This window comes from Poromitra crassiceps (genome assembly GCF_964638095.1).
Source record: "Poromitra crassiceps genome assembly, chromosome: 19".
NCBI lineage: Eukaryota > Metazoa > Chordata > Actinopteri > Beryciformes > Melamphaidae > Poromitra > Poromitra crassiceps.
In genome coordinates, this window is record NC_139646.1 from 9470196 (window position 1) to 9482815 (window position 12620).

General features: G+C 42.6%; 1 protein-coding gene across 2 annotated transcripts in view; it reads right to left on the bottom strand.

The window, feature by feature from the left end:
* Positions 1 to 2340: 2340 nt before the first annotated feature.
* cpe (carboxypeptidase E) overlaps positions 2341 to 12620 on the bottom strand; it is a 22411-nt gene continuing 12131 nt past the window's right edge. Inside the window, exons 2-9 of one of the 2 annotated variants that reach the window (XM_083655455.1) lie at positions 11598 to 11794; positions 9994 to 10161; positions 9666 to 9783; positions 8566 to 8748; positions 7893 to 8032; positions 7441 to 7540; positions 6276 to 6394; positions 2341 to 3699 (exon numbers count right to left, since the gene is read on the bottom strand). In XM_083655455.1, coding sequence (XP_083511581.1) covers positions 3601 to 3699; positions 6276 to 6394; positions 7441 to 7540; positions 7893 to 8032; positions 8566 to 8748; positions 9666 to 9783; positions 9994 to 10161; positions 11598 to 11794 — 1124 coding nt within the window. In that variant the 3' untranslated portion in view covers positions 2341 to 3600. Of the gene's footprint in view, positions 3700 to 6275; positions 6395 to 7440; positions 7541 to 7892; positions 8033 to 8565; positions 8749 to 9665; positions 9784 to 9993; positions 10165 to 11597; positions 11795 to 12620 lie in introns of both variants that reach the window. The other variant, XM_083655454.1, reaches the window with a different exon arrangement.

Consider the following 12620-nt stretch of genomic DNA (forward strand, 5'->3'; position numbering starts at 1 on the left):
GTCGATGCGAAGAAGTTTGAGAACCACTGGTCTAAACTACAACAACGAAAGATTTAGACATGCTAATCAAATACCTCCTGGATATCATAAAAGCCAAATTATTGCGGTCATGTATTACCAAAATATCCTCCTGTCTAGGATATTATGATTTCTGCTACTGGACACTAATTCGTGCAAGGATACTACATTATTTATATGATATCACCCCACTGAATGGCTGAAACCAGACTCCTATAGTTTTCTATGAGATTTGACTGATGTTGGTTGTCTTCTCAGATTAATATCCTACTCCCCGCTCTCCCCAGGTCTCCACTGTGTCTTGGAGGCCGAGCAGCTTGATCAATGGTATTGATGGGGAGATGCTAATAGCAGATGCTAATAGGGCCAGTATGAGTAATAGGCCAGGGAGCCATTGATCTGCAGAGTTAGCAGCTAATGCTAAAACAGCTGATTCAACCGCATAGTTGGGCTGAAAGTGCCACTCTTGCTGTGTGTGTGTGTGTGTGTGTGTGTGTGTGTGTGTGTTACACCACACTTATTGTATTGTAGTTAATGCAAAATTTTGTAAGTTTGAACGTACCCATGCCTTGTTTGTTTTAACTTCCGCATACCGTTTTCTGTTTGTGAGCGAGTACCTTTTGAGAGCAACGCAAACCGGAGTCAAATTCCTTCCTTGTACGTGTACATACTTGGCCAATAAAGCTGATTGTGATTCTGATGTAGGCTATAGATTCACACTCGTCATTTTCAACTGGCCTAAAACTTTGGACAATTGAATTTGGAGTGACTTGTAGCCTCACACTGTTTTATACACTTGTACTACTACATTACATTAATAGACAAGTACTGCTTAATCAATGTAGTATTGTCAAAGCAAATGTGCAGATTCCACCACTGATGATCCTTTGTGTTGTGTTCAAGGCAATGTTTGAATTGTTTTAGGGTACAACTGCTGTACATAATATAACTTCACCTCAGTCAAAATAAGTCCTGAAAATGTACCAGTTATGTATACCAAACTACTTAAAACTTAAACATTGTTGAAACGAAGCAGAAACCACAAGGCTGATGTTTGCTCCGCTCCCCTAGGGTTGTTTAGTTTCCCATAAAGGTGTGTAAAGCAGGCATTATGCAGTATCTGGTGTGTAAAGCAGGCAGTATCCAGTATCTGGTGTGTGTAAAGCAGACAGTATGCAGTATCTGGTGTGTGTAAAGCAGACAGTATGCAGTATCTGGTGTGTAAAGCAGACAGTATGCAGTATCTGGTGTGTGTAAAGCAGACAGTATGCAGTATCTGGTGTGTGTAAAGCAGACAGTATGCAGTATCTGGTGTGTAAAGCAGACAGTATGCAGTATCTGGTGTGTGTAAAGCAGACAGTATGCAGTATCTGGTGTGTAAAGCAGACAGTATGCAGTATCTGGTGTGTAAAGCAGACAGTATGCAGTATCTGGTGTGTAAAGCAGACAGTATGCAGTATCTGGTGTGTAAAGCAGACAGTATGCAGTATCTGGTGTGTGTAAAGCAGACAGTATGCAGTATCTGGTGTGTGTAAAGCAGACAGTATGCAGTATCTGGTGTGTGTAAAGCAGACAGTATGCAGTATCTGGTGTGTGTAAAGCAGACAGTATGCAGTATCTGGTGTGTAAAGCAGACAGTATGCAGTATCTGGTGTGTGTAAAGCAGACAGTATGCAGTATCTGGTGTGTGTAAAGCAGACAGTATGCAGTATCTGGTGTGTGTAAAGCAGAGAGTATGCAGTATCTGGTGTGTGTAAAGCAGACAGTATGCAGTATCTGGTGTGTAAAGCAGACAGTATGCAGTATCTGGTGTGTAAAGCAGACAGTATGCAGTATCTGGTGTGTGTAAAGCAGACAGTATGCAGTATCTGGTGTGTAAAGCAGACAGTATGCAGTATCTGGTGTGTGTAAAGCAGACAGTATGCAGTATCTGGTGTGTGTAAAGCAGACAGTATGCAGTATCTGGTGTGTGTAAAGCAGACAGTATGCAGTATCTGGTGTGTGTAAAGCAGACAGTATGCAGTATCTGGTGTGTGTAAAGCAGACAGTATGCAGTATCTGGTGTGTGTAAAGCAGACAGTATGCAGTATCTGGTGTGTGTCCACCATTCAGCTGGTAATTGTGACCCCATTAAAAAGTGCAATATACCAATTCACAAGTGTGGGGCACACCTATAGACTGTATATAATATGGCACACCTATTAGGCACTCCCTCAGTTTCCCTCAGTCAGTTCCCGTTTTACTGCCTCTGTGTCCCACTCTCACATGGAATGCCTGGAACAAAGGGGACGACAACACACAGTTCGACAACATAAAGGGGGAGCTTTATTGGTATTTTGTCAGTTCAACCTTTACATTTGTAATAACAGTTTATATAACCTATACATTCATTAAATTCCTTTTCGGTACAGACCAGGTGTTCTGCATCCAGCCAGTCAATTAAAGCTTCTGCTTCCACCCAGAAAATCAGCGACACAATCCTGGTGTTCATTTATTTTTCAAAAAATGAGTTCTAGCACAGTTCCCTACGTACTACAGTACTCCCTGTGTAGTGAACACTGTGTAGTGAACATACAAAGAAAGAAATGGCTTTGGGCAGAGAGCAGACAGAGACAGAGTTGAATAGAGATCCATAGTAGCTATAGCCTTGTTTGGTTGATTTCTTTTTAAAGTAACAAAAACCACACATCTCTTGCTATACTTAATTCATAAATAGCCTACAGTATATATTATAACCATTCATCTTGTGCTGAAATCATCAAAGCTGTGCTGCAATTAGATAAAAAAAAACATATTCCTCAATATCAATAACATACATGGAAACAAGCTTGTCTGTATAGAATGTTTACAGTGATTTTACAATGTTTTTAATGTCCCTGACCATTTCAAAACCATAGCTTTGTATTTTTTTTTACATCACGGGAAAGAAATGTAGATAGATAGATAGATAGATATATAGATAGATAGATAGATAGATAGATAGATAGAGAGTTTATGGGTTGCTGCTTGAATGTGTGTGTGAATTAGCGTTTTTTTTTCAGGGAGTTGTGTTGTGCATTAGGGTTGTGTGTGTGTGTGTGTGTGTGTGTGTGTGTGTGTGTGTGTGTGCTGTGCTGTGCACCAAAGCCTGGAGAAACAGAGACATTCAAAACAGAAAAAATAACTAATTATGGACAGTGCCATGTGGTGTAATGTAAACAGCTCTTTTACATACATAATTACTCAGTCACTCGTTATATAGATGGGTGCTGTGGTTACTGATCACATGTACGATAAAGAACACAATACCACAGGAATCGACAATGATCTCACTGCCACCAAACTACCTGCAAATCCCCTGTGTCCGTCTGTGTGTGTGTGTGTGTGTGTGTATTCATGTGCTTGTGTGTCTGCAGAGTATCCAAACAATCTACAGGAGTATGAGGCAAACCATTACAATAATAAACAATTACAACCCATTAAAATAATGATGTAAAGAGAACAGAACATATGATACAATATATTCTTGTGGATCGGCACACACAGCATGTTGGATTATATTACATTGATGTGTGGATGGGTCCTGTCAGTCAGCTATACGCTTTAGAAGTTCAGTGTCTCTGACATCATCTTCCACCAGTCCATTAGCTCCTCCTTCTCCTCCTCCTTTCGCTCCATCAGAGACTCCAGCTCAAAGTCCACCTGAAGGAGAACGAGAGGGAGAGGAGGGTGAGGCAGTGTCAAGGTAGAGGTAAGATAGAGATATGTAGGTAGAACATATAATAATAATAATAATAATAATAATAATAATAATAATAATAATAATAATAATAATAATAATAATAATAATAATAATAATAATGATGATAATGATCAACTTTATTTGTAGGACTTTTTAAAACCACTGTTAAAAAGTCCTTCAGCGGGTTTCAAAGTGTGAGGTGCACCTTCCCTGGGGGAAGCGAGCCAACTTCAGGGGAGGCGGCAACATGACACGGAAAAATCAGAGAGAAGAAAATGCACAGGACATGTCCGCACGGTCACAAAAGTAGCCAGCTTGTTTTATACTCGCTGTGCCGCGAAGGGCGCGGTGGAGGAGCGAGGGCCGCAAGCATCAAACAGCGCGACCTCCGCACGGCTTCTCTCCAAACATGGCCGCTTTCGAGCCACTGAGCCCTGAACACTGAGCTGAGTTTTCACAACATTTCTTGACCCATGTGGTAGGCTAAACTTTGATTTGCAACTGTTCGTTTTTAGTCATTTCTAAATGTGTTGTGTTGAGAGCATGGTTGAGAGAGATTAAAAGCAGCACAGAGTAAGCTATCAGGACTGAGAACTGAAACGGCTATTCAGTAAAAACAAGTTTGGTGATTCATTCATGTGCTGATATACGGTCGTTTGAGAGTGAAAGCGCACTCAGTACTGCACATAATAGCGTTTCATTGCGACTTTTCACGGGCTGTTCTCACTATTACCATTGTACAATGTAAATCCTGATCACTTGGCTGCCATTCTGAGTATAAAAGCATTTGCTCCAGTGGGAGGTCCGCAAGTGACTCGCGGAGCTCCGCCTCAGAGCCTTGCTCGAGTATAATGAGCGAGCGTCTGCAGAGAGCCTGCGCGCACACCCTCTGATGATGGAATTTACATCGGCGGACTCGCGGATGTGCAAATTATAACTAGAGCTTCAGCCGGAGGCAGAGCGCCCGCATTCTGGCTACCTCTGTTGATAGACCGTGGGCCGAAGCTGCGTATCTGCTTCAGTTTTAGAAAACAATGATCCTCATTGAGGGAAAACCCAGCTCTATAAGTTGTGAAGATTATTTTCTTCTTAATCAGATTCTGTTTGTTGCCATTCGAAATTTCCGAGGCTTTTCCCAAAACCATAGTGCGTTAAATTTGCAGGCAAACGCTGCGACCTACTATACCTGTAGAACCAATAGCACACTAAGATACTGATGGAGGGATGTCGTTGACCTATCAGATTGCACTACGTTGTCATACGGCTCTGCTGTTGTATGCTGTTGTGTTTACTAAGGAATCAGCTGGACACAATGAACAAAACAACATGATAGCAGCAGCTGCAGCACAACTATACGTGTGATACGTGTTTGGAAAATGTGAAAATGGTGACGTTGAATCGTCCCTAGTGTAGTGTTAGCTTAGCGCTAGGTAGCTGGTCCGAGTCTTTATGGTCACTCACGATTCATCTCGTACTAGAATTCACTTCCGTCCCATGCGGAACCTGGAAATGGGCGTGACTTAAGCGCTTTATTGCAGTCTTTAACAAATGGTGCATTCAGGTGCTCTTCGGATGGTTCCATTTCACGAGTTAAGTCGTTTTTTTTCGACTTCGGTGTGTTCATGAGCTTTTAAGTCGTAATGTGGAAACAACATGGACGCTACAATGATGCGTTGTATTTTATTGCTCGTTTAAACAACACTGATAGCTGTTTGCGATTTTTGGGTCAGCAACTCATTTTTCTGACACTGCATGAAATGAATGCAGTGCACATCCTGCCAGAAGGGAGAGACAAAAGGTTCCGCACTACAAAGGTTACACACTACACTTTTAAGTAAAAATAAAATAAAATAGAATGAAAGGAAATAGATTTGCTTAGTTTTAGTTTTGACTCGTTATCTCTACTTGGTAAAGGTTACAATTCCAGGTATCTTTCCTCTTTCTTTAGTCTTTTTGGGATTTGATCAATCAATCAAACTTTATTGCAGACTCCACCGTCCAAATAGACATACAGTCACATATAGTAAATATAAATAAAACACACACAACAACAACAACAACAACAACAACAAAAACATTATAAAAGGCGATATATCACATATCAAAAAAAGTGCTTATGCAAATTCAGTAAAAGGCATCTAATAAATAAGGACAGTAAATGCCATTAAAATGCCATTTAAAAGTGCTTATACACATTCTATAAAAGGCACAAATACCAGTGTGTCCACATATAGGATTGGTATCTCACAGAACTACACCTTGGGTTAGTCAACTGTATAATGAGATCATTCTGGGACCCCTGCAGTCTACATATGAACTTATACATTAGTCTTCTCAGGGTGGCCTGGAAGGTGTTTATCCCTAAATCACAAAAAAGCTCGCTGGCACTACTACCCCTGGGCTTCTTGAGCAGGATTCTGAGACAGTCATCAAAGTGACACAACACAGTGACATTGGTACACACAACAATTGGTACACACATTGGTACACACAATACAGTGACCTTGGTGAGGCAGAAACAGTGTGTGGGGCTCACCCTGGTGGCAGGACTGAAGGGCACGGCCACCTTCTTGATGACAGTCAGGTATCCAGGGGCAGAGGCAGCCACCTTGTAGTTTCCTGGGGCCAGCAGGCGCCAGTAGTCTCCGTCTTTAGCTGGAAAATGACAGTGTGTCAGTAGGTGACAGACAGAGCAGCCGACCGATACTGTTGATGGTCTTTCAGTAGAATTGTATGGTCGTGATCGGTGACGTTGGGATATCATGACACAATTCTGCTGTGTAGATTAATGATAACGAGCATTTAAAAAGAACAAAATTAGGAATGAAACATTTAAAGAAATATAGTCTGATATCATACCTGACATATTGCCATTCGACTCAATGGGATAATTTAATAATTTATCAATTTGATTAACACGTGATTTTACATAATTTTATGTGAGCCATATCATAATATATATCCATATAAAAAATCCTTATGATTATCATGATATTGATTTGAACCATATTGCCCAGCCCTGCATAGAGTACATAGACTGTTTTGAATATTACTAATGAACAGGTGCATGGAAAGCATCTGAAAGCATGTCGCAGGACCCAGCATGTCCACCAGATGGAGGCATTACAACATCTAACCATTACATCATCATGGTTCCAGCCATGGACCACTGGTCCACTTACCTCAGACCAACAGTGAGTGTAACAAGGTTCACACACTCACTTATAAATCAAACTCAAGGACCTTTCAGTGATTTTCAAGACTTGTTTGGTGAGATTCAAGGAGTCAAAATTGGCACGTTTAGTGGTCAGTTATGACACTGCTCAAAATTAGACATCATAGAGGCATACATTTTTACTTGTGTCAAGTCAAGAACTCGCATTTTAAAACTGCTGCTATATCCTGGGACAGAGGAATGATGAATTTGGGTGCTATATTTTAATAATAATTATAAAAGAAGGCCACCCACTTATTTTCAAAACCATTCAAGGCATTATTTCTTATATTTAAATGCACACACCTTAAGGGATTTTCAAGGCCTGTGGGAAGCCTGATGTAATGCACTCTGTGTGTGTGTGTGTGTGTGTGTGTGTGTGTGTGTGTGTGTGTGCGTGTGTGCGCACGTGCATGCGTGCATGTGTGCGTGCACGCGTGCACAGATGCATGTGTATGGTGTGGTGAGTTGTGCTGAATGATGGTACCTGTGGTGATGTCATGGTCAATGCCCTCCACAGAGATTGAGGCATTGGAGATGGGGTTTCCTTGGAGGTCACGCACAAAGCCCTTTACACCACGGTGAACCTACGGGCATGCGCACACGCACACGCACACGCACACACAACACACACACACACACACACACACACACACACACACACACACACACACACACACACACACACACACACACACACACACACACACACACAAAGAAACATATTCACTGGACAGATGGAAGAAGCAATGCTTGGGTTTCATATGTACAGCTGCTCTTTAGATGGATATATATATATATATAAATAATAATCTTTAACCACATCCAGATTTTTTATTACAGTAATGACTGATGTGAAGTGACATCAGACACATAAATAAAGCTAAAAGAAAACTAAACCACTCTGAAATGATTGGATGGCAGAAATGTGCTTCCTACCTGTTCGATGTAACTGACGAGCGAGTTGCGGTTCTGCTCCCAGTAGTTCTTGAGCGTGTCCTCGTTAGGGAACTTGTCACAGCTCAGCTCCAGAGTGATCTCAAAACAGTTGCTGCTCAGGTAGTTGAAATCCTGCATTCCTGTGAATGAGATGAAAAGTGGTAAGAAGGAGAACTGCTCTAGAAATCAAAGCTTTGGCCGTCTTATCTGTTTGTGACAGTAGAGAAGATAATATAGAGAGCAGGATTGGGGCCATTGATGAACTGAATTGAGAAGGCGTGGTCAATTCTAATTCTGAGCGTCCTTGTCAGAGTCAAACCGCTGCAACAAAAGCTGTACTTTTGTACTTCTGAGGCAAACTCTCAGTGCGGTGTCGGAGCCTCTGTTGGAACTGTCGCAATTGTGAGAGCAACATGTCAGAGGAAGAGACGGATGCTAAGCACGGATTGGCGGATCGCTATGTCAATCTTTTTTTTTTTTGCAAATGGTCAATTGGAATGTCACCCAGCTCTAGGGAAAGATTTTACGATATTCAGTATTGATAATATACTACATGTGATGTCAGATATGGGGTATCTGGACATGGAAACATGAACATTGAACTTCTAGACATTTATTGATGAGTTCATTCATAAATTGACCACCAGCCCTGATAGGTGGACAGGTCTCTCACCCCCAGGCACGCTGTACCAGGCTCCTCCATTTGTGATGCCGTCGGTGAAGCTTGTGTCGTCGTCGTTCTTGCGACAGGGGGCTCGGTGAGGGTCGGACATGACCGGGTTATACATGGAGTAGGCCCGAGCCAGGGACTTGAACATGATGTCATCTGGACTGGCGCTGTACTCGTGGGTGGTGCCTTCGAGGAGCAGGGGGAGGGGAGGGGGACGCTGTTTAGACAGCGGCTACAATAAAATAGTAATTGCATACCTGCATCTGCAAAACATTACCCTGTGCTCTTGCATAAAAATTTGTTTTGTTTCTTTTGGCTAAGAAAGCATCTGGTGGCATTGTAGGAAACTATTTTCCATCAGATTTAAAATTAGATTCATGAGATTCAGGAAAAACTAGTAAAATGTTTGTTGTTGCTATAGGTGAAACATTTGTTTCATTAACCTAAACACATCCTATAAAGGAAGACGTCAGCGGTCTTGCTTTTATTGTGTGTACTGATTTATGTATTTTATATACTGTGCATGCTTTTTATGTCTGTGATTAACTGTTGTATTCTCTTTTCTTTTTATTGTTGTTTTGCATGCTTATAGATGATCTCAATAACTTTGTAATTTCAATCTTATATTATATTATACATATTATATTAAGTTTTTAAGGTGACTCTGGAACATCTGTCCAGGGACTGACTACACATGAAAAATAGCCTCTTGGCTAACCCTGGGGCATTTACAGCAATGTTTATTAACCCATTAATACCTGATGCAGCATTTGTGTGTGTATCCCTTTAAGACCGCGAACCGCGTTAACGCGGTTCGCGGTCTTAAAGGGATATGCACACAAATGAGGGATATACACGCAAATGCTGCATCAGGTATCAATGGGTTAATGTGCAACTGTCCCTGTTAAATAACAGGCCCATCTCCATTTAACTCAATGGATGCTGAAAACTTTGAAGCTCAATATCTCAGAACTACCCTGAAGGCAGATAGAACCTTATCATTAAGCTCACACTACGTGTATGCACAGTGTGTGTGTGTGTGTGTGTGTGTGCGCGTGCGTGCGTGTGTGTGTGTGTGTGTGTGTGTGTGTGTGTGTGTCTACCAGTGCGGGTCTCATCATAAGGGTAGTTGGCCACCACATCCCCTCCATGCAGGTTAGCTGACAGGACAAAGGGGATGTCCATGATCCAGTGGATCACTGCCTTGGTCTCTGGAGCCAGCTGACGAGGTGGAAAAACATACATCAGTCGCACTCAAACAAACACACACCGCAAACAAGTTAAATAGCCATCTGTGTACTATATACCCCATGCCCATTTCCAGCCAACAGATAACAGACATCTTATTTAGCGTTAATCCTAACTTGAATCCCTCACACTCTCAGCATCTCTGTGTGTTTGTGTACATGTTCAGTAGTATGCGTATATAACCTTGGCGTTCTCATCCACAGCCTTCTTCATGTTCTGCAGCAGGTGGTTGTTGGCGCCGCCCTCGCGCTCGTTCAGGTAAATGATGCGGTCCAGGTCGGGGAAGTTGCGGTTCAGGTCGGCCCCCTGGGCGTTACTGCGGCCCACGAACCAGTCCTTGATCTCCCCGGGCTGCTGAGCGGGGCGAGAAGAGGAGATGCTTGTTAAGACGGAAAGGGAACGTGCGAGGGAGACGGCGTGCAGCCAAGCGCAGCGGGAACTAATTGATCCTGAAACGCGAGCTTGTACACTTGTCATGATTGTTGTCAGATGTTTCTCAAACGCTGCGTGGTGTGTGTAATTCAGAATGAGGCCAGCAGGGAGAGGTGTTACTAGGTCATTGTGTATAGTCTTGTAAGCTTAAGCTGTCTTACGCTACCTTAAACGATAAATCCTTGTGTCGGCATGCTTGTTGTTTGTAGGTGTGTGTGGGTCATGCTGGGTGTCAGGTGTAGGGCTGGGCAATAAAGCGATATTATATCGATATTGTCATATGAGACTAGATATCGTCTTAGATTTTGGATATTGTAATAATAACGTAATATATGGCACAAGTGTTGCTTTAAATGCTACATCGAGTGATGTACTTTTCTGAACTTGCCAGACTGTTCTAGCTCTTGTATTATTTGCCTTTACCCACTTAGTCATTATATTCACGTTCACTGAGGATTATTGATCAAAAAATCTCATTGTGTAAATATTTTGTGAAAGCACCTATTCATAGCTTTCAAGGGGCGTTACGTAAGTACAAGGAACGCCCATTCTGGCGGTCAAAACTCAAAACAACAATGGCGCTGAACACTGACCAGACGCAGCTCCAGCAAAAAGCGGTCTTTTTTCCACCAGTTTCCAGTCAGGAATATTTAGACCATCTATCAAGCGTTGAAAAAGAACGATATCTAAACAAACTGCACGTTTTGGGCACTTCAAACAAACCGAACTATCGTTAACGTTACTGTCCAACACATGGCAGTTCGGAGAAATTGTTTCACAACAAACTGCGTGCGGAGTGCGGACTCGTTTTTATAATGTTGTGGAGAGAGAGCACAGCCCTCGTCGCGTGTGAAGAGAGAGGGAGAACGGGTGAGACAGAAGCAAACTATTTTTTGCAGATCTCAAAAGCAGGTAAACCACTGTGGGATTAGTGAGACTATTGCTAAAAGAGAAGATACTGTAGTGATGCCTGTGCTGTCGTCCGCTCAAACAGTACTTAGCAGTACTGTTTGACCGTCAGGTGGGCGTTCCCGGCAGCACGTAACGCCCCTTGAAAGCTATGAATAGTCAGGGAAGGAATCCCTGTCTTTGCATTTGATTTTGATCACAGTCTTGTTTGAATCAAAGTGCTTGTTGTGACATCTCACATGTGGCTTGGACTTACAACTGAACATTTAGCCCACTTCGTAGAAATTCAGCCTAGACATATGATTTTGGGTCCATATCGCCCAGCCCAAGTTGTACTGTTCGGTAACTTGCAAAATAGTCTTTAACCAACATGAAAATGAATGGTGCTAGGATCGTGGATCTAGGATCGTGGATCGGCATCCTGCCTAACCCCTAGTCAGGTGTACCTGCGAGGCGGCCTTCTCGAAGCCGTCGGGGTTCATGGAGGGCATGAGGTGGATGCGCGTGTTGTGCACGAGGTCGATGATGGTCTCGTTGCCTTGCTGGTACTGGTTACACAGGTACTCGGCCAGGTAGATGATCAGCTCTCTGCCCACCGCCTCGTTGCCATGCATGTTCCCGATGTACTTGAACTCAGGCTCACCTGCGGACAGAGACACACTCGCTAGGTCACTGTGTTACACACAATGTATCGTGGAAGAGGCAGGATCATTTGATTGGTTGATTTTATTTATGGATATAGAAGACAATAAAAAGCATCCCAGGGATGACGTGCAAAAGTGTGAAGAACACTTATTTCCAATAAAAACAGGACAGACAGTAACACATAACATCATATAATCAATCATTAAATCATCAATTTGGATAAGAGACAGACCAAAAAGGACAATAGGAATGGTTAACAAAGGAGGAGGATTTGAACAAGGTTGACGCTGAGTCCACATACACTCAGAAAGGACAGCTTAAACTGCTAAGCCACACACATTTAGCCAACTATTATCCTTACTAAATAGAATTCACAATGCAATAACGTTGTCTACTCTGTTGGGTAATATCACTGACAGACAGACAACACTGCAATCTTTAACATTGCGACAATTTTAGTTCCTCTTTCGGTAGATCAAGAAAAAACTGTCATTGCTATGGATATTACCTAACACACACGCGCACACACACCCTCAGACTAACTTTAACACTGGACCTCAGACTAACTTTAACACTGCACCTCAGCACTCCAGTGACAAACACACTGACTGACTGGCTGAAAGGTCAAGCTGAATTAAACATTGCAGCCGCCTGCTGAAGTCTATTTGCACAATAATGACCGAGTGGATTAACCAGCAACACTGTCACAGACTTCCTGACACTCGCTGGAGAAAGGCTGAACTCTGCTGGAGGGGCAGGTCTGGGATCAGATCAGATCTGACACTCTGTGGAGAAAGGCTGGGCTCTGCTGGAGTGGCAGGTCT